At 44.8% G+C, this 21,657-nt stretch overlaps 1 protein-coding gene and 1 long non-coding RNA gene across 2 annotated transcripts in view; one reads left to right on the plus strand and one right to left on the minus strand.

Annotated features, from left to right (window-relative positions):
* Window positions 1-212: 212 nt before the first annotated feature.
* Window positions 213-21,657, minus strand: part of LOC146187510 (papilin-like) — a 108,296-nt gene continuing 86,851 nt past the window's right edge. The window contains exon 3 of the mRNA XM_084608222.1: window positions 213-579. Coding sequence (XP_084464348.1) covers window positions 213-579 — 367 coding nt within the window. The remainder of the gene's footprint in view (window positions 580-21,657) is intronic.
* LOC146187511 (uncharacterized) lies at window positions 12,108-19,670 on the plus strand. Its single transcript, XR_014708247.1, has 3 exons — window positions 12,108-12,425; window positions 13,809-13,934; window positions 18,811-19,670. It is a non-coding gene; the product is annotated as an uncharacterized LOC146187511 (long non-coding RNA).

Consider the following 21,657-nt stretch of genomic DNA (forward strand, 5'->3'; position numbering starts at 1 on the left):
TATTTCCAAATGAGCATACGGCAGCAATAAAATTCACCCCATGCCACATCGATGAATAAAATGCATTGTAGATTGGGATGAGTGACGTTATAGTGGACTGGTACCTTTATACCAGTCTGCACCCGTGGAGAACATCTTAAGGAGCATACGTTTGCGCATGTTTTCTTTTTCATTCTAATACAGAGCGATATCGTCAAATGGAGAGCCCAGTTCTACGCCAAGCGCCGACTTGCGGTGCCTCGAAAGGAGCAGGCCAGTTCGCATGACTCGGGCGTCGCAAAGCGGTTGGTGCCCGTCAGACAGCGGTGAGCCTTGAGCAGGAAGGGCGTGGCTCGCAGACACTGCAGTCTCTGAGCAAGCCCAGACACAGCGAAGTACGGAAACTTGATCTTCTTCAACGAACATGACCCTGCTCCCGGAGTGAAGCACGAAGGGAGGCTGCGATTGGCTGAGCAGCTCTCAAAGCAGTCTTCACGGCTTTCGAAGATATTACCATTGAGAGGACATTTCCCCGCCGGGAAGTGCCATAGCCGGCAGGCGTAGCCATCGAAGATCCACGGGCTGTATTTGAAATCATGCCTGCGCGAGACCGCCAACGCCGTAAGACTTGAGAATCGTAAAGTGCGTAAAGCTGGGCATACGCCATCGCCTAGAGAGAACCGCCTGTACTTGCTAAGTAGCGTTATCCTAATTTTTCAAGCTTAAAATCCGTCATTAAATTTATAACCTTTCATTTGGAATCGTTCCATCACACGTAGCATACATAGAAAAACTATTACTTGCATTTCAACTGTACTCACCTATGGTGCTGAAATGTGGAGGCATACGAAAAGGGTTCTACTTAAATGGAGAACAAAGCACAGGGCGATGGAGCCCAATATGGTAGGTGTAAAGTTAAGGTATAGGAAGCGTGCAGATTGGATCAGAGAAATAACTCAAGTTACTGACATTCTAGTGGAAATCAATAAAAAATAATGGACATGGGCAGGGCACGTAATTCAAAAAGACGACAGCCGACGGTCGCTTAGGGTAACAATTTGGATTCCAAGGGCATGAAAGCGCAGCAGGCGACGACATAAAGTTAGGTGGGCGGATAAGATTAAGAAGTTCGCAGGGTTCAAGTGGACGCAGCTGGCGCAGGGCAGGGCTGCATCGAGAAATATGGGAGCGACCTTCGCCCTGCAGTGGGTGCAGTCAGGCTGATGATGACATAACATGTCTTATACATAACATCGGGAAAGTTAGGAGGGAAGATGAGGTTAAAATTTCGCATGGGTCACGTGGATGCAGGTAGCACAAGACTGGGTTAATTGGAGAGGTATGGGAGAGGTCTTCGGCCAGCAGTGGGTATAGTCCGGCTGATGAAAGTGATGACATAATGTGCCAGAAGGCATGAGACAAGTTAACTAGACGATCGTAGTATGTAGAGTCAGCTAAATGCGAATGCGTTCCCTTTACGCCCCCCTTCTACCACGAGGATTGCATTGCAAGAACAAGAATTCCTTAGCGCTGTTGTTCATATTTATCCACAGGAAGCAGTTCCCAGATTTTTGTCTCTAATTTCAGATCACAACCGAACCTTCTCAACGCAACAAAAGACAAAAAAAAAAAAATTGCCGCTTTCACTCAACAGCCTTGGTTATCCGAGAAGCTGACAGGTGCTCTGCGAAGGCGCGAAAATGTATACAAGAAAATTAAAAAGCAGCCTTATAACAAAGAACCTAAATCTAGGTACAAAAAGTTCAGTAACAATATTACCACTCAATTAAAGGTGGTTAAACGAATGCACTTTGAATGCACATTATTTGAAACAGGCAATAACAGCAAGGAAAACTGCGAGTAGTTAATACGTTTTTAAACAGAAACACGCGACCACGTCATATTTCGGATTAATTACATAATCGCTATGAGTATAATAAATCACTTGATATAGCTAAGGCTTTCAGAAGTTTATTTTATCCTCACGAAGCAGTACATTCTCGTGCCCGCATGATATCCACCATGCAGCCAGTTATTTTTTTTTTTCTTTTTTTCCAACATACTTGAACCGGTATTTCCTGTCGTGAACAAACCAATGCAACATGTCCAGGATTAGACAAAATTCATCCTAACCACATGGGAATGATCGCGCATCCAATCGCAGATATATTTTCTGTCAGTGTTAAATTAACGTTTCGGATGGATCTTTTAGAAGAACCTAAAGGGTAGTATAATTCCAATCTACAAAAAGGGAACAGCTTACTTCTCATCTAATTATTGCCCGATAAGAGTATTACTGTTCTTCGGCAAAGTTAGTGAAACATTTAACTGACTATACATCAGCAGGTTTAAAAAATTGTCCCCGCATCAACTTGGTTTCCGTGCGAGTTTCTCAACACGTACAGCTTGCCCTTATTACACTTGCTCACCAACTAAAAATTCGGTTGATGAAGGGTTTTAGGCAGCCTCGGTGTTATTGATCTAAGAAAAGCATTTGACTTGATTATTCGAAATATTCCATTTGTTAAATGGGAGGCCTTCGGCACCTATAGGCCACCTCTCGTGCTAATAAAAAGCTACTTTCGCGATAGAAGTCAAACATTTTTCATTTATAATGTGCTCTCATTGGAAAATTTGTGCCTCAAGGATCTACCCCGGGACCGCTATATTTGTTCCACATGAAGGATTAACCGAATTGTCTATCTTCCTCAAGGTGTATTTTACACGCAGGCAAAATGTTTGTAGTTCTGATACTAATACATCATGTCTCGTTTCTAAACCTACCTTTAAATTGAGAAATGTGCTTCACTCGTTGAAAAACATCATGCTTCATATTAACGCCTCGAAAAATATTGCAGCATTCTCATCTCATCAGTAAAAACCAGCATCAATTCCGCCTATCAATATGCCAGCGAAAGTATATTGTTATTTAAGTGTTCAAGGTTTCTCAGTGCTATACTCGACAGTCATTCAAAATACCATATTCATATCGCGTCTATAAATGAGAATATAGCGCCTGCAATCCGCAGTCTTATCAAGGCACCCCATGCTTTCGTCTTAACAGAATAATAGCGTTTTATTACTAATTAATTCACAGCAGCATCACTTATGCAGTAACATGTTGTGGAAATTCCACTCTCATGTCACTTTTGCTGAAGTAATAGTACAAAACCATTCGAAGCATCACATTCCACGAAGTGCTAATGCCACAGCTCTCATCTTTGCGAATATTCTTACCGTTACTGACCACTTTAAAGTTAATTCGTCGATTAGCTTCCTCAAGATTCCGTGTAACGATTGCGGAGCTGCATATATATCTGCGAATGAGTCATTTTGTCAGGCGTTTTAAGCAGCATGAGGATGACGTCGCCAATGGCCGCACGGAAGAAAATGCCTTGGTTCAACATTTCGACACTGCGGAGCACAGTATCGATGCCTCAGTCATCGCGATGGAGAGGAATGCGTCATCACAACTATTTCTTGAGTTACTGCACATTCAAACGACGATACGTTTTAAACGGCATGTCACTCGTTAATAATTATATTTATCAACGATGTGCCCTTGATGGTGCGGACACTCCCAGACGCCCTTAGAGTGAGTGGAGCAGCTGTTTCGGCCTCAATGGAGATGCCCTCGACTTGCGTGACAAGCTCAGCCGGAAGTCAGAAAGCGGTAGCCGTGTGGCGTCCAGCTTCCGCTGGTTCAAGTCAGAGTAAGGGTCGGATTCAAAATTAACATTCAAAACAAATTTATACAGCAAGGCACGATGCAGACTCATTCACACTAATAAGAATAAACAGACAAGAGCTTCACAGAAAGGCAATGTAAAGCATGCTACGAACGAGGCTTTCAATAAAGAGATGCTTTACGGAAAAACGCGCGAGAGGGTCAGAGCAAATAAACACCAAATTTTTCACCCTGCTCTGTAGCAGACCGACGTCTGGAGAGCCACGATGCGGCCGCCATTTAGACGTGCGCCGCTCCCTCCACGATTAGTGGGCTCGCCGAACAGTGGGTTCACCCCGGGAGCTGAGCAGTAGCACTAGAACGTTCGCTGCAACGCTGGCTCTAACACTGGTTGACTGGCTAAACTGCCGAAGCGACCTGAATGAATAGAGCGTGCCGCGTCTGTCTGTTAAAACAAGCCAAGGCAGGCTCGCACACACGCAACTTTCACTCTGCAAGTGTCCTCTCTTCCTCCCGCCGAGACGCGCGTCGTCATTGGTCAGCTTCAGCCGAACCTTCTAGAGAAATCTGGTTGCTTTTCCGGGCAGAGCTCTTTTCGCGTGAAAAATTTGACGTTTCTCTATTTAGAATACACCTCAAAGGCTCCCGGAGTGGGGTATTTCGTCCACCCGCTTCCAATGTGAGCAAGGGACCCGTACGGACCCCGAAACGTGGATGTTTTTATTTTTATTATTGCGGCCAGTATTTCTTTTCTACTAAGCTCACCAACAAATCTGCTGCATTTATATTACCCCGCCTTATATATTCGAACATTACCCGGTTCTCCTGCAACAACAATTTCCTGTCGCCTAAAGTACGAATTAACTACGGCAAGCAGACTGTTCAGTTTTTGTCACTACTAGTATAGAGGTGCGTACGTCTAAAACTTTAAAAATTAAGACCTACATTACACCCCCAATTTTTTAAATGAACTTAACTTTGCCTAAGCATAATAGTTGGCTTGAAGCTAATGTCTATATCATTACCGGTAGTGCGCTACCTCTTAATACACTGACATTTTTCATATTTGTAGTTAGAGATGTTTTCAGGCTATACTTTTTCTATTTGACCCAAGTTTCATTATACTAATATTATACATTACGTGTACGGTAGTTACGTGGGACGCTTGACTGCTTATATGGTGCGCTTTTTTTCATCTATCATATGTCTATTTTGTACAGGAAGGTCACCATTCAGGTGCCGACGGTAGGACCTCCTTTTGTATATAAATTCTGTAATACAACTGAAAAATGATTTAGATTTCTCTTCGTCTACATTTATTCATGAGCCGCTTAAGCACTCGCGTGCTTGAATGCAGATTTTGCAGTCACTCAAAGCATGGCGTAAATACAAATTTTTTTAAGGTAGATGCCAACCCGAAGCTTTTCACATTACAACTGCAAAAATAATTAACAATCAAACACGATCCAAGCATACCGTTAGCTCATAACATATGACGCAGATATATAACAAGAAGGTGCGGGCGCAATGAGATCTGAAAATATATCAATGGCCCCAACATCTGCGTTCGTGTAGTCTACGTAGAAATATGACATGATGAAGCGCTGCAATATTGGGGTGGTAGAGGGACCACAACCTCATTAGAGGCGGAGATGAGAAGTAGACAAGACGAGCGGTAACTAGCAACCCGGAAGGATGACAAAATAGGTGTGTACGCTCTATGCGAGACTCATCTGAGGAATCTAGAAGATCCGCCGTTTATAGAAGGCTACGTTTTGGAAGGGTGCAACAGAACGAGAACGGAAAAAAAGGGTGGAGGGGTAGGTATGTTGATACACCAGGGAACAAATGGGCAAAGAATAACCTCATCTTGTAAAGAACATATCTGGGTTTCAGGAACAATTGCCGACATAAGGACATGGCTAGAGGTAGTTTATTTTGGAACAGGAGACCAATGCAGACAAGAAAACAAGGATATTGTTGAATGTCTGAGTGCCGATATAAGCCAGTCTGGAGACGGTGCCAATATTATTCTCCTGGGGGACATGAACAGCCACATCGACGATCTGGATGGATACACGGATTGTAACGGGAAGCTAATCCTAGATTTTTGTGAGCTACACGATCTAGTTATACTAAATAGAGAAACAAAATGCGAAGGCCAAATCACGTGGGAATTTCGCAACAGGCAGACGACCATTGACTACTGTCTAATGTCGGAGGGAATTTATAGCAAGGTCACAAAAATGGAAATAGGCGAAGAAGGAGTGTGTAGTCTGGGAAGTGATCATAAACGTATTGGTCTGCAGATGGGGCCCTTGATGAAAAGAGAAATGGAACTTAGACAAAACGTAAACGCAAAATTAAGCGACTATCCAATAGCGCAGATAGCAGCAGACATAGAGGAAGCAATAGAGAAAAGCCCCATGGAAGACTGGGATTATGAACAGGTAGAACTACTCATAAGGAGTAAAATGAAGGAGGTTAAAGTAGCAAACCGCTGGAATGGAAAGAGGAAGCCACGGAGGTGGTGGAATAAGGAAATCAGGGAAGCTATTGAACAACGACGGGCTGCTTCAAGGGAACACCGAATGTCAAAGAAAGCACAGGTATCTCAGGAGAAAATCGACCAAAAATGGGAATCATATCGACAAAAGAAACTTGAGATGCAGGCCCTCGCCCAAAGTGAAACAAAGCAGACCACCGATCGCTGGATGGCTGACATACGCGATACCTCTAGAGGCGGAGCAAGAAAATTCTGGAACCATATAAGCTGGCTAGGGAAGAAGAATCAAAGGAAGCAGGATCGGATTCAAGATAACGAGGGAAATTGTTTAAAGGGAGATAACGCAGTGAACTACATTGCATCAGTTATAGCCGAGTCATTTAAGAGCGACGATAGCGTAATCTCCGCAAATCATGGAAGCAACACAAAGTAGCAGAATACAAAGCACCTTAGAAATGACCAATCTAAACTGGAATAAGGCAGAAAAAAAAATTCCTAAAAAGACATCTACAGGAATGGATGGAATTCCGATCAAGCTGATTAATGAACTTGGTCCAAAAAGTAAGGAAACATTGTTAAAAGCTCTGCAGTCATAACGAATAAGCAAATTCAGGAAAGCTGGCGACAGAGTAAAATGAATTTAATTTATAAAGGGAAATGAGAAAGTATGCACATAAAATCCTACAGGCCGATTACCATAACATCTGTTATGTACAGGTTAGCCATGCAGGCGGTGAAATTAAAGGTGCAAGCATGGGTTGAAAGTAACAAGATACTCGGAGAACTTCAGAACGGCTTTAGAAATGGTGGGCGATTAGATGATAGCCTGTTCGTGCTTACCCAATGCATGGAAATATCTAGAGTGGAAAATAGACCTGTGTATTTGGCCTTCCTGGACATAAATGGGGTGTACGACAACGTAAGGAGGGAACTCCCGTGGAACATATTAAAAGAAGAAGGTATCGGTAACTAGATAATAGAGTTCCTACAGGAAATATACCGGGATAACAAACTAGAAATTACGTGGGAAGGGATAAGAAGTATGGAAGATGTCATAGTATGCAAAGGATTAAGACAAGGCTGTCCTCTATCACCGGTGCTGTTCCTGCTTTATATGATAAACCTGGAACGGAGGATACAAGACAGTAACCTAGGTTTTAACCTGTTATATAGATTAGGTGGAAATGCGGTAGAGCAGCGCCTCCCCGGTTTGATGTATGCAGACGATATTTTGCTGCTAGCTGAGAGAAGAATTGCAAACTCTAGTTAAGTATTGCGGAGACAAAGGCGACGCTCTAGGCTTCAGTTTTAGCGCAGTTAAGTCGGGTCTGATGATTTTCAACGGCTCAACTGATCAGGGTCTTAAAATACAAGGCCATGAGATACCTAGAGTAGCAGAATATAAATATCTGGGGGTATGGGTAAACGAAGGATTGGCATACATTGGAAAGCATGAGGAATCAATTAAGGCCGAAGGGCGAAGGTATGCGGCGATAATGAAGAAAAAGGATTTGTTGGGATACAATAGGTATGAGGTTTTGAGGGGCATTTGGAAGTGAATTATGGTGCCCGGACTTACTTTCGGAAATGCGGTTTTGTGCCTGAGGTACAGTCGACAATAGAAATAAATCAGAGATCCGTTGGACGATTAGCACTAGGTGCCCACGGCAAAACTACAAATGAGGCGGTACAGGGAGATATGGGCTGGGCATCTTTCGAAGTACGGGAAGCTCAGAGTAAAATATTATATGAGGAACGCCTGAGGAAATTGGACTTAAAACTTAAAAAGCGTTGACTCACAATGGAGGAAAAGAACTAGGAAACTAACTAGTAAGTATGCTAGTCACAAGGACGGAGAAATAAAGAGCATTAAGCAACAGGTGAAAAACACAGAAGGCAAAAATTGGCTAAATCGATGGAAAAGAAACAGAGTGTGGAATTATACCGAAACTGGAAAAGGCAGATCAGGAAGGAAGCTTTCTTCAATAAATCAAGAGCCAGTGCCCTACTTTTGAAGCTAGATCAGTTTGCCTTAGAACACGCAGCTACAAAAGGAAATTTAACAATGGAGATGACGCATGTGCTGTATGTGGTAACTCCAGTGAAAAAGTTGACCATATTATACTCGAATGTAATGGTATCCATCCGGAAGTTGATGCAGGCGCAATCACTGTTCCTGAAACTCTGGGGTTTAGAGATACCAGTGGCGGGTGAATAAACCGGCGGTGGAAACTAGCAAAAAAACGACTGGAAGATTGGCGGCCTAAAAGCAGAGAAGTGATATAATGTTAGTAATGTAGAAGCAAAAATTTAATAAATAGAATGATGGTTTATTTAACCATTCTAAATCAATAATTAAGATATAGGGAGAAAAATGACCATGATAGCTGCTGCTACCACCCCGTTTCAAAGGGGACGCTCCTATATTCCATCCATTCCATCCATCCATCCTAGCCCCGCACCGCTGTCTCCGTGCTATGGCAGTCGGAACGTCTCTCGGACTACGTCCCCCGGACGGTTACTCTGCGTTTCGGTGTGCGGCCTGCTTGCGTACGCGGCCTGCGGACGCGATCTGCGGACAGAAATCTGTGATCATAGCGAAGTAATGCTTTCACATTAATAAATAGTCTCATGTGTGCGGTCGGTCTGATTGTAGTGCTATTTATTCCGTACTGAGTGGCACGATGCGGAAGAGGAAGACGGGCTCTCATTGCTGTGCGCCGGGCTGTCGCAGGCGGTTACCCGGGCGCTCCTGAGGCGTCTTTGTTTGCCGCTCAAGAGACGATGACCTCATGAAAAGGTGGGAGCGCAATCTTCATAGGGAGGACAAACCACTGACAGAATCTTCAGCGGTCTGGGAGTGCCACTTTGAGCCCGAATGCACATTGCGGGACTACTCGCACGTAATAAACGGCTCTAAAGTGCGACTTCCTCGCGGAAAACCGTCTCTGGCCCCTGGTGCTGTCTGCCCCTCTTACCTTTCTGTGCGAAGCGTTAAACACAGACCGGAAAGAAAAGGGCCAGCAAAAGCAAGGTTGTCGGCGACCATCAAATCTTGATTTTTATAGCGCTGAAGAAACACCACAGAAAGAAAGACACAAAAGGACCTGCGGAGTTTCTTCAGAGCTATAAAAATCAAGATCATGTACGAACTAACCCGTCAAAAAGTCCTCCTGCGACCAGCTAAAAGCCATGACAAGGCACACATATCGAAACAGATGAGGTTTGTGTGCCTCGAAGCGATATTTCTGCGTTTGAGCTGAACGCTCTAAACGAATCTGAAGCTGCAGGCCGCACCGAGGGTGAGCCCTTCAGATTTAATGTGCTTCAACGAGTGACGCTTCCTTCAAAGCTCTGGTGTCGGCTGAATTGCAACAGTGACGCCAGAATGCTCTTCGCAGCAACTATACAGAGAGACACGGGACTTGAAATTGTCCATGAGAAATGCATGCTCTTCTGTGCGAATGAAGACAAAACATCCAGCAACAAATCAAGCATTTCGCATCGCCCCTTAATGCTAGCAGACAACACAGAACGACGCAATTTTTCACCCCTGCTAAACTGCTCAGAAAGCCAAGATACGAAATCAAAATACGTAGATTATCACACTGAAGCTAGGTTAAGCAGCGGCATGCAGCATTATTTACTAAAAAAGCATAAATGCACCACAATGGGGCAACGACAAAGAGGAACACGCGCAAGTGTCTGAAGCAGCAGCAATGCGGCCGCCAGAAGTTGCAGTGGCGCCATCTCGTGGTTTCACGCCAAAGAGCACGCCTGTGCCTCTCCGTGCGCTCCACTAGGAGGATATTCTAGTTCACCATAGCTACTGGCTAAAGTTTGCGACAGACCAAGGTGTGTTGCTGGGCGAGTTGGTTACAGATGGACGATCTTTTCAAAAACAGCGCAAAACAACCGACGTATGAACACACACACACACACACACACACACACACACACACACACACACACACACACACACACACACACACACACACACACACACACACACACACACACACACACACACACACACACACACACACACACACACACACACACACACACACACACACACACACACACACACACACACACACACACACACACACACACACACACACACACACACACACACACACACACACACACACACACACACACACACACACACACACACACATCAGACATGACAGTAATTGAATTACAGTAATGAAATTACTTAAATTTAATTACATTTCGCGGTAATTTGTAATCTAATAAATTACTTTTTTCTGGTTGGTAATTTAGTAATGTATTGAATTACTTTTGGTAGTAATTTCGCAGCAATATGAATTAATTCCTTTCGAAATTTCTTTTACTAAAGTGCGCCACTACTCCTTCAATAGAAAACGAAGTAGAGTGCCGCGAGAGCAGGAACAACGCGTGGCAAGCCGAAGTCAGCGTAACAGATCGGCAAAAGGAGACAAAATTCAGCAGAGCAGTGCGTCTGAGACCTCGTGTGTAGCAAGGTCACTTAGTGCGGCTATCCCCTGACAACCATTCTCCAAGCCAAGGATACAAGGCGTCAAGGGAATGCCGAAGGGAGATATGGCGCAAGAAGGCTGGAGTTGAAAACAACTTGGGAGCGCGGGGCAGTGGCACTACCTGTTACGTCGGCTAGGGCACAGCGGTGCCTGGTCATACTCGTCACCGCGGCCCGAGAGAGGATTGGTAAGGGGGGAGATATGTAGAAGGGTCCATGGCGTGAGCATTACTGAGCAGTGAGTACAAGGTGCCGACGTCGATTCTTGGGACTGCGGAAGCAATAAATAAGCTAGCTTCTTCGGGCCCTTGAAATGGCGGAGACAGCTCCGGGCTAGCAAGACGCGGGTTTTCCAGGTCATTTCACGACCGATCGACCTTGCTTCTGCTTTTTTTTTCGGTTTTCTTGTTCTGGTAATAGCAAGTGCTGTAGAAAAGAGGGAAGGAATAGGTCTCTGCTCAGGGACGGAATTTGGCGGGAAGACGAAAGAAGGCGTGTGTTTTGAGTCTGGAGAACAAGTTTTTTTGTTCACTAGCTTTACTTAGTTTTTGCATGGTTGGAAGCGGGAAAGTAATTTAAAAGTAATTGAATTACTCAGTAGAAGCAATTGCAACTTAATTTCATTACATTTTCTGAGCAGTGGTGAGTAATGTAAATTAATTACTTTTCTGCAATTTTCAGCGAAGTAATTAGTAATGTAATTTGATTCCTTTAAGTAATTTTGCCATTTATGACACTCACACACACACGAGCGCTGGCTAGCAACTGACAGTGTTTATTGCAGAGCGAATAAATACACACTCCGACAGATGCGCAGAAACAGCAAAACTGGAAACGATAATGAAAGGAAAGGCACGATGCTTGTCACTCGGGTGTTAAGATACGTCAACTTGTGGCGGTACAATGCTATTGTCACGTAATGGTGACATGCCCGGCAGACTGAAACGAAGACACTGGCGTTGCACTTGAAACTCTTTATTGGGCTGACTTGCACCCACGAAAGAAATAAGCGAATAGACGGCGGCGATAACAGCAAACGTGCTCGTCGGTCGTCGGACTAAGAATGCCTTTCCCCAGACGGCCACTGACGTCCGACGGACAACCGAACTCGGCCGCAACTCGGCGGCCGATTTCGGACGTCCGCCGGAATTCCGGCGTACGTACGAAAGCGGATGGTCGAATCCGTTCGCCCAGCGGACAGCCGCCGTGCGTCCACCACTGGATTTGCTTTTACACAGCTATGATATAGTTTGTAGTCGTCGTGCTCGTCTGAACTGCGTATAAATCAGTAATGCCGTCAAGTCTGCAATATATGATGCCAGAGCGAATCGATGCGATAGAAAGCGTTTCCATTAAACAGTCTTTTTTTTATTTTCCGCATGTTTCATCGTTGAATTCTTCCATCAAAAATTTTTGATTAAAAGTTAAATGACCATTAAACATTTTTCTATCATGATGCTTCGGTGAAATTTTAATCAGTGGCTGAATAGACGCAGCAAGCAGCAAGCTCAAAAAGAACGAAACCGAGCCTATCCTCAAAAAAATCTGAAATGAGCCAATCCAATCCACCTGACAAGTTGAAGCTTAGTCATGGAAGATGGCTTCACGTTTCCGTGTTCTGCATTTTCTGCGCAGTTACAAATACCTACGGCTGTAATGCACTGCTAGCATTGTTTTTGCTGTGGCTTGGTGCGGCTGGCACACTTTGTTCACCCGCCGATCCCAAAGTAAGTATTTCACCGAACTTTTGTTTCTTTAGTGGAACTTTTCGATGCACCGATAGAGGTGAGCTTTTGGGTAAGGAAACAGCTCTGTACAGCTGCCGAACGGTCGAGTGTTTTAGGCGAGACTGACAGGATGGCTCCGCGCCGACTAACTAAAGTGCAGCCTCAAGTCTGAGGGCCATCTTTCTCGGCATTACTGGACGCTGCGCCAGTAAGCCGCGCAACTTCTCTGTCTCTGATAAAGGAGTGCCTGCCCGAGCTTTAAAGGAGTTAATTTGTTAACCATGCGCAACGTGCTGAGTTGTAAAAACTATACGAGAAAAGTTTTGCACTCCTCGAGCCTATCGTGCGACATGCCTACACTTGTGAAAACGTCGCGTTTTTTTTTTTTTTTTTTATGGACAGCCGCTGATCTTTCTCTCTCGAGCTTTACGGCAACTACAGTTTCTAGAAGGAACGGCTGTAGCTACTAAATAACTAAAGGTTTAGTACTCTCCTTCAGCTTTGACAAACCGGGACAGCACCTTGCGCATGTTGGTTATGCATGTGGGACCGAACCGCGCAGAACAAACCGGACAAGGAGATGAGAGAAAAAAAAAAAGTCAGCACTTGTCTTTTTCTTGACCCGTTGTTCTGCGCTGTTCTGGCACGAATTTGACATACCGCCGCCGCGATACAGTTGGGCTGTGAGCTCTGGTACCTGCAACGCCTTCTTTTATGCAAAACAGGCATACTGGGAGGCCATGCAAGCCGCGGGCTCAAAAAAAAAAAAAAAAAAAAAAAAAAAAAAAAAAAAACGAGCTGAGCAAAAGTGAGATGAAAACAAAATTGTTGTTGCTTTGTCCTTACAGATATTCAAAGGCTCCTCAGAACTTCACTGCATTATTGACAGCGAGATAATGCCAAAGCTACACTAAAGCCATGCAGCACCTTATAGTGCATGATACTGAGCTTATGTCTCGCACTGAAAGCTCTTACCATGTTCTTAGATTATCATATTAAAGTAGCTTTAAACCCATGCTTGTTAATACAGTGATAGCCATAAATTGAATCTAGGGCATCATGCTCACATACAAGGCTTCTGATAACCGCTGGTCACATGATGTGGGCTATAGCAGAAACCTGTACCTGGTCATCTTACAAGCATTTGTGCAATTGATGCTTTTAATGTGTTGTAAAAGTTTTTGTGTTCTGTTTCTGTATGGGAATGCTTTCCTTATTAAAGGCTAACATTTGGCTTGCTACAGCAAAACCTCTACCTAGTCATCCTAAAAACAGCACCGCAGTTGGTGCTTTTAGTGTGTTGTAAAAGTATTTGTGTTCTGCTTCTGTATGGCAATGCTTTTCTCGCTGAAGACTAGCATGAGGCTTCCAAAAATTTTTCAGATGCCATTTGCTGTTGCCGATTTCGTAGGCCAACAGGAAGCAGAATTTTGAACGTGGAAAACTGTCATCCACGGGGGAAAAACAGCAACATCCCTTTGCATTCTCATTTCTTTGGTATGGCTAAAAGTGAGTATTGTATCATTATCGATATTATTAATATTGAATCATGATTGTCAGTGTTGAAGTTGTTTGAGCGTGATGATTTTAAACACACAGGACATCCCTTCAACATTAAGGTTTTAGCTTGTTTACATGTAGGATGTAGAACTGGTTTCAACAAACTTTATGCAGCAAATTCTTTTTACATTGTCCACCATGTTACTTTTTGTCATTGTCCATTGAAGTAAATAACCAGTATTTTAAGTTTACACAGCCGTCCACTCTTAGCTTGAATGGGAATGTGTGGCATGCAGTTTGCAAAATAGCAATGCATCCGTCACAGCCATGCATCAAGGCTAAGTGGCTTGTGCGTAGAGGGACCAGCCGCTCCAGCTTCACGTCATCTGCCTCTTTGCTCCTGTGTGCAGACGTGCATTGAGGCAAAGTGGTTTATGTGTAGAGAAACCAGGAGCTTCTTTGTCACATCTGGCTGTTTGTTACGGTGTGCAGATGCGCATCGAGGCAAAATGGCTGATGTGTAGAGGGACCAGGAGCTGCTGCTTAACGTCCTTCGCCTCTTTCCTACAGTGCACAGCCGTGCATTGATGCTAAGTGGCTTGTGCATGGAGGGCCCAGGAGCTGCAGGTTCACGTCTGCCTCTTCGCTCAGGTACGCAGGTGCGTATTGAGGCAAGATGGCTTATGCATAGAGGGACCAGGAGCTGCTGTGTGGCGTAGTCTGTATATTTGCTATGGTGCGTATCGAAGTACAATGGGGGGGCTCATGTGTAAAGGTACCATGAGCTGCTGCGTCATGTCGTCTGCCTCTTTACTATGGTGCGCAAGCATGCATCAAGGCAAAGTGGCTTATGCATAGAAGGACCAGGAGCTGTTGCTTCACATCTGCTATGATGCGCTGCTGCGTATTGTGGGTGGTGGTGGAAAAAATTGCCATGAGATACAAATACAGGAGGTTACTCACTAGCTGACCCTGAGGGGGCCTGTCCTGACAAAAACAAGGGGTCCCTAGTTTGGGACCCCAGTGGTGGTGGAGGGACTAGAGGCTGGTACTTCACGCTGTCTGCCTCTTCGCTACGGTGTGCAGCTGCGATGGATGCAGTGGCATCTCAAAACGTGCATGCCACGCACTCGCATGTTCAGCCTGAGTGGACGACTGTGTACCTGCTATAGCTTTGTTATTCATAGAATAAACCTAGGCCAAGTTGGATAAATTATAGCTCACCTCATATGTGGTCAGAAAAGAAAAGCCACTCCAGAAAATCTGATGCATTTACTGTCATAGGATTCTTATTCATATACATGCTACTGACAAGTCAGATTCTTCACCCTCAGAAATGCCAGAAAAATAATCAAGGGTGCGTCTGTAATAGTCTAGCTTGCTCTTTCTCTGCAGACTTGAGTCAGATGTGTGTTCCATTGCTGTGGGTGGGACAAGTGTGAATCTTTGATTTTAAGCTTGCAACAAGTATGTTATTGTAGTTTAAAGGCAAAACGGTACTAATAATCGTAGCTCCCTGTGGCCTTTATCCCCTTTTAATAGTGTTGCTAGACACTGAATTTTTAGTTTACTCTGCACTGTTTCTGTCTAGTTAATGTGTGGAGATGTACAGCCTCGTCCACTTCTAGCTATAACACGCTCACTGCCTTCAAAACGAGGTTGCGTTCGAACCGGCCACACAATAAAGCTAAGTGGCAGGCCATGTGAAGCAGCACATCCGGGTCCCTGTGTGTGTGCATCGATTTGCATCGATATGTGGCTGTTTCGTACGTAATGTTGTTTGAAAGCAGTGTCTGTGCTATAGCTAGAAGTGGACGACCCTGTACATATATTTATATGACTTGGAGTTGTCGACTTTGCACTTAGAAACATTGTAGCGTTATCTGATGTGTTGCTTTCATTTCTTTAATGATTTCTGTAAGGGATCGGTGGGTATGCTAGGCACCATTATTAGTCTGCTCTTTTTGGGTCACCTGTTCAATGCCCAGCTGCGGCCGTCTCCCACTTGCCCTCGGACAGGAGGCAGAGAGACTCGCACAGAGAGGCAGCTACAGCAGCTACAGTGCTTAACGGAAACGTAGGCAGAGAGGGAAAGAAGTCCCCTCTTCCGAGGACTTTGCTGTCGCACTCGAAGACGCGGGGACAGGCAGTTTGTTCTCGTTGCTGTGTCATGTAGGGGGCTCATTTTTATTTAAGGAGCTTTACGAACAGTATACAACTAAGGGGTCCTTAGTACTAAGCGTACTAAGGGGTCCTTAGTACTCTGACTGGACCCATCACCCGGAGGCAGCACAGCTTTGAAACGAGCACCTCTTTCGGAAGAACTGCTTATCGTTCAAAGAAAAAACACTGTCAGGTTGAAGCGTGTAAGGCCCTCTTCCTTGTTGGGGAGCCCATAAAAGTGACAATTATTCAGTGCAGGCGCGCTGAGTGGGGTCTCGTTGAGGATTCCAACCCTGGATGTCAACAATGGTGGGAGATGGCGGCGTTGAAAAAGGGCAAGTGTGTAACAGTGACGGTATGATGCGGAGCGGGAGGATGTGGGTTGGCTCTTCTGATGTGGTCCGCAATGGTGCTGACTCGGACGCCAATAATTGCAATAATTGCCCTGTAAAAGGAGCCGCCAAGGATGCAAGCTTTGGGCAATGGTTGCGCACGTGGGACACCGTTTTGATGGGTTCTAATTTTTTTATCTTTTTCTTTTTCCTAGGGGAGAGAGTTTGGCACGTGACCTAGTGAGCCAATCATTTCGAGGTCCATTCTCTAAATTCCGTTTGTTGTGAAATGAATTTGTTGTCCCTTTTGCATTGCTTGTATTAGGGAGAGGATGAAGAACTTATGAAAGTGGAAAGACATGCCAAAATGTTTGTTAGCCAGTCATGTGTGAGTTCGTTGTCATTGGGGATGAGAAATGTGGGCGGAGTCCCGAAGTTAATGAAACGGCCCCGCGGCCTGGAGAACTCGTTCTGAGCTAGATTTTGATCTCTTTCCTCTTTGGCATAGATCATGGTCATTGTTTCACCTGTTGTAAATACGTACATTCATGTATAAAATTTTCAGTTCATCTTCCTCTCCGTGTGCAAGTTGTTGTGGCCAGATGCAGTAAATTCACTATTTTCATTTCTATATAACGTGCCTTTCTGAAGATGGTGAGCTCTTTTGTCCAATCCTGTAAGAAAGCAGCAAAGCGCTCCCAAATCTTCCACAAAACTGTGTGATATCTTTAATACTAACTGCGGCTTGGTGTCACTCAAAACGAGTAGTTGAGGTAGATTTCTTCCCCCCCCCCCTCTTTTTGTTCGTTCAAATGAGGACCAGCGGACACTAACTCTTGCTTTTGTAATGCCCTAGGCCCCGCCTTAAGGCAGTACTCCAATGTCAATACCATTTTTATAGCTATGGCTGTCCAACAGCACTAATGTCTTTTATACACTTCTTTTACTAATCTCTTACCCAAGTGGTGGCTTATACTGCGGGGGCGAAAGTCTCTGGACAGTATGTCTGGAGATTTTGGACTAGAATCGCGATGTAAACGAATTGTGACCTTATTTCTCTTGCACACATGAAAGAACTAACGTTCAACTTTCACATCGACAAGTATGGTTAGAGTTTCCTGGTCGATGTGAAAGTTATGTGCTTTGATTACAGTTTGTGTAGTCCACACACTTTTGTCCCCGATATTACATAGGGGCAAAAGTTATGTGCTTTGGTTGCAGTTTGTGTAGTCCACACACTTGTCCCCGATATTACATAGGGGCAAATTAGGTGCCTTTACAGGGGCAGTTTCTTTGGTGCCCACTACCTTCCCCATAAAAAAGCTACAGTGTTTCTTGTGAACAGCTGGCTGCATTTATAAATACCATTATTTTTTTGTAATTTGTTGTGCGTAGTTGAGAAATCCATAACATACATGCACAGCTGGTTGCCAGAATTATGCAACCATATTTCAGTAACTAACATCCATGCTGCATGCTGCCGGTAATACATCAGGAGCTTGTGGTTGTCAGCTTTTTGTTTTGTGTAACTATAAGCCTTGCTATTGTAATGTCACATATAGCGCTGTGGGTAAACAAATAACTTTACTTTTAACTCTTGTAGAAGCATGAACACTGCGCAATCACTGCGGCGGGCTATGCTTCCACATTGGGCTTTAGCCACATGTCAAATGTCTATCTTTATTCTGCTGCAGCAGCTTGCATGTTATCAGATAAGTTACTTCGTCGCAGCTGCTCTAAGGAGACGCTTTCTAGACGCTTGTAGCCTAGATGTTGATGTCGATATACCCCCGACACGCCCAGGGAATGTCTTCGGTAGAGGGTACATGGAAACCAGCGAAATGTGCAGTTTACAGAACAAAAAGGTAACAATTTTAAATGATGTTATTATTGATCACTTCTTTTCAGAGCAGGAACAATGACTTTAGAAATCTGCCTGTTAAACCGCTCAAAATGCAGGTTTCTGCCGCCAATGCGTACCTGTGTAATATTGCAATGCTCTGGCTGTGCTCTATGTTCATATACAGCATCCTTTATGCTTAGTTTCTCTGCATGTGCACTCCATGTCTTGGGCACTGCTGAGGGCGCATAGCAGCAAGCATAACATGCCATGTTTGGTCAGAGTGGCATGTTCAAAGAGACGACATAAAAACATAAAAATACTGAATGCCAGGTTCTGGTCAAACTATGTTTGTATCTTTTGTTATTCTGCATGGGTTTTGCTGCAGTTATATGACCTTTCTATATAGTATGTGACAGTTCTGAATGGAGATGCATGCGTACAGTGCCATCTGGAAAAAGCAATTGAGAGAAACTGGCAGTTGCCCTTGGAGATGTGTAATCAAAGTTCAGCACAGATAACTTGAATTTCATTTTCCCTTCTATTGCAGGAGGAGCCCAGCCTGCTCTTTCCATCTTAGGCCTGAAAGACCAGCAACAACTGATCGAGCAAATGCACAGGATAGTAACTGCTCCTGGAATCCCGGCCTGCGGAGGCCGCCCACAGAGAACTTGATCATCTCGCTAATTCCGAAATATTAGGTTTCAATAAATACCTTTTCCTTCACCACCTCCCCAAGGGAAAAGCTGTCACAGCCAAGGATAATTAAAAAAAATTATTCAAGTAGATTCTTAATACTCCAGTTGGCCTGCATTTTACCATGCCATTCCTTAACATCAATATTTTTTTAGTGTAGACTATTTATGCATGCAGTTTTGCAATAACGCCAAAAAAAATGCTTTTTTTTACAACCTCGCATGCTGGTATGCCTATGCACTTAGCATGTTTTCAGGAATGGTGCATTTGTGTAAAGCTCAGCTAGCATATGTGCCTCTTTGATGGAAGTTTTAATTGCACACTACTGTTCAGTGCTTTGTGTGTGAAAGTAAAGCAGACAACAGGAAACTTGAACCTGTTGCATATTCTGTTGTCTGCTTTACTCTCACGACAAAGGCATTGAGCACTAGTATGTGACTGAAATTTCCATGGCACATGCTTGCTGAGCTTTACACGAATGTTATTGGCAAGTTTTTACACCAATAGCGGGCCCTGCAAGCATGTTCCGGGAAACGTCCGAATGTCCGTCTCCGGCTGCCCGTCGGACGTCCGTGGGACGCGATCCGGATCCACGAACGATAGTCCGACGGACGTCCGCTGTACGTATATCGAACATAACCGGACTTCCGTCGGATGTCCGAAGGTCCGAAAACGGACGTCCGTCGGTCGACCGTCGGACGTCTATGGCCGTCTGGGTCCGCTCATCAGCGCTCAACTTAAAGGCGGCGAGCAAACATTCAGATAAAGCCACAAAAGGTGACTAGCACAATCTGTAACGTTGCAGAACATACGCGAATGGCCGAACTCTTCGAGACACATCTCGGCGCATCTTGCGCGACAAAGAAACTGATAAAATTGCGTCTCGTGACAACGAGTATTGACAAAAAAGCATACAGAACTGATCATCGTTCCTGAATCAGAGTGATAAGGCCGCATGCTGGCATCTGTAAAAAAAACATCATCATCATCAGCCTGACTAGACCCATTGCAGGGCGAAGGCCTCACCGATATTCCTCCAATTAACCGGTCCTGTGCTAGCTGGATCCACTTGACCCCTCAGAAGTTCTTAACCCCGCCCACCTAACATTCTGTCGCCCCCTGCTACGCTTTCCTTCCCTTAGAATCCAATTTGGTGCCCTAAGCGACCATCAGTTATCCTTTCTTCGAGCTACATGTCCTCGAAAACAATTACTTGGGTTCAATGCTGCTGAACTAAATATTGAGCGAAAGCATTAGCTGCGGGTGACCGAGCATTCTTCGTCTTCTCTTTTTCTTCTTCCTCAGACACATATAAAGCTCCGCTTCAACCGAGCCGTATGACGTGCCTTAGAGGCCTATAGGGGTAACGTGAATTCCAGGGTCCTAGCAGGCTAATTCTGACATAACCGTCCCATGTGAAACGAGAGACCCAAGTTGGCAGCTCCTGCCAGCCCACATCGCCTAGTGTAACGTGGGTGTGACGTCACAGCGTCACGTGGGTAAGGCATGGCTACCGGCCGCGCTACGCCAAAGGCTCGAAACCTATATCTGTATTGCTTTCGCAATAAAAGAACAAATAATGATTCGAATGGTTTGCGGCATTACTCGCCCCTAAACAATCATGGCCTCGATGTTGAAGTAAACGAAAAAAGCTGAACATAAACATTTGACAGTTAAATTATCACGAATTCTATAACGCACGTAATACGGTTTCAGACGTACAGCACGTAGTATGATTTCTGGGTGGTGACAAACATTTATTTACTCTTTGTACAAGGAAGTGTTTGGACCAAGGCCCTATTGGCCCAGGCCTTCACAAATCTGGGTGGAGCTCCTATTCCGGAGCTCCAATCGCGTCTAACGCCGCTCGCGCTCTGGCGACCAAGGTCCGCTGGGACTGTAGGTCATGGCAGCTGAGCAGCGCCGCCTCCCAGCCTCCCTAGAAGGGTGGGTAATGAAAGATTGGGAACGGTGGGGATTGGATGGACAGGCTCAGACTATGTGCAAAACATTCGAGAAGGTCGCTCCACACAGGCTGCAGCCCCCATCAAAGTCTGTATGGAAGTTCTTCAAGACTGCCGGGCACAGGATTCTGCTTGTAAAAATTTTGAGAAGGAGCCTTTCGTCCGTTCTCCGGAGACCTTTACAAGGTTCAGGAAAGTGGCCACCCGCTTACCTCGAAACACATCACACGTTTGCGGACACTATGTTTGGTTTCCGACCACAGATATCCGCACAAGATATCCTTCTACAAATTCATCATGACATATTAGAGCCTAAGGAACTCCTTCACAATGACAAGGTTGTCCTGGCCTTAGATTTGCAAGGAGCCTTTGACAAGTCAAACACGAAGTGATACTAAATCCTCTTCAAGATATCAACTGTAGTCAGAATACGTATCGTTACATGATGCATTTTCTCCCCTCGGGACAAACATCAATTCACCTTACACTCCCTTTGGGTCCGACTAGAGAGGCCAAGGAGATCCGCACCCTTGATCTCTTTATTCACCAACAACAAAGACCGGACACAACACTAACGAAACTTCGCGTGTATGACGACCAGGTGGGCCGTATGGTCCGCCGGGTCTCCAATAAGCGTGGGGGGCTATGAAGTAAAGATGCCTTGCGGCTAGCACATGCATTCGTTACGAGTATAATTCTCTACTCAACCCCCTACCTTCGCATGCGCAAACATGACG

This window comes from Amblyomma maculatum, chromosome 6, assembly GCF_055883805.1.
Source record: "Amblyomma maculatum isolate TAMU_Amacu chromosome 6, ASM5588380v1, whole genome shotgun sequence".
Lineage (NCBI taxonomy): Eukaryota > Metazoa > Arthropoda > Arachnida > Ixodida > Ixodidae > Amblyomma > Amblyomma maculatum.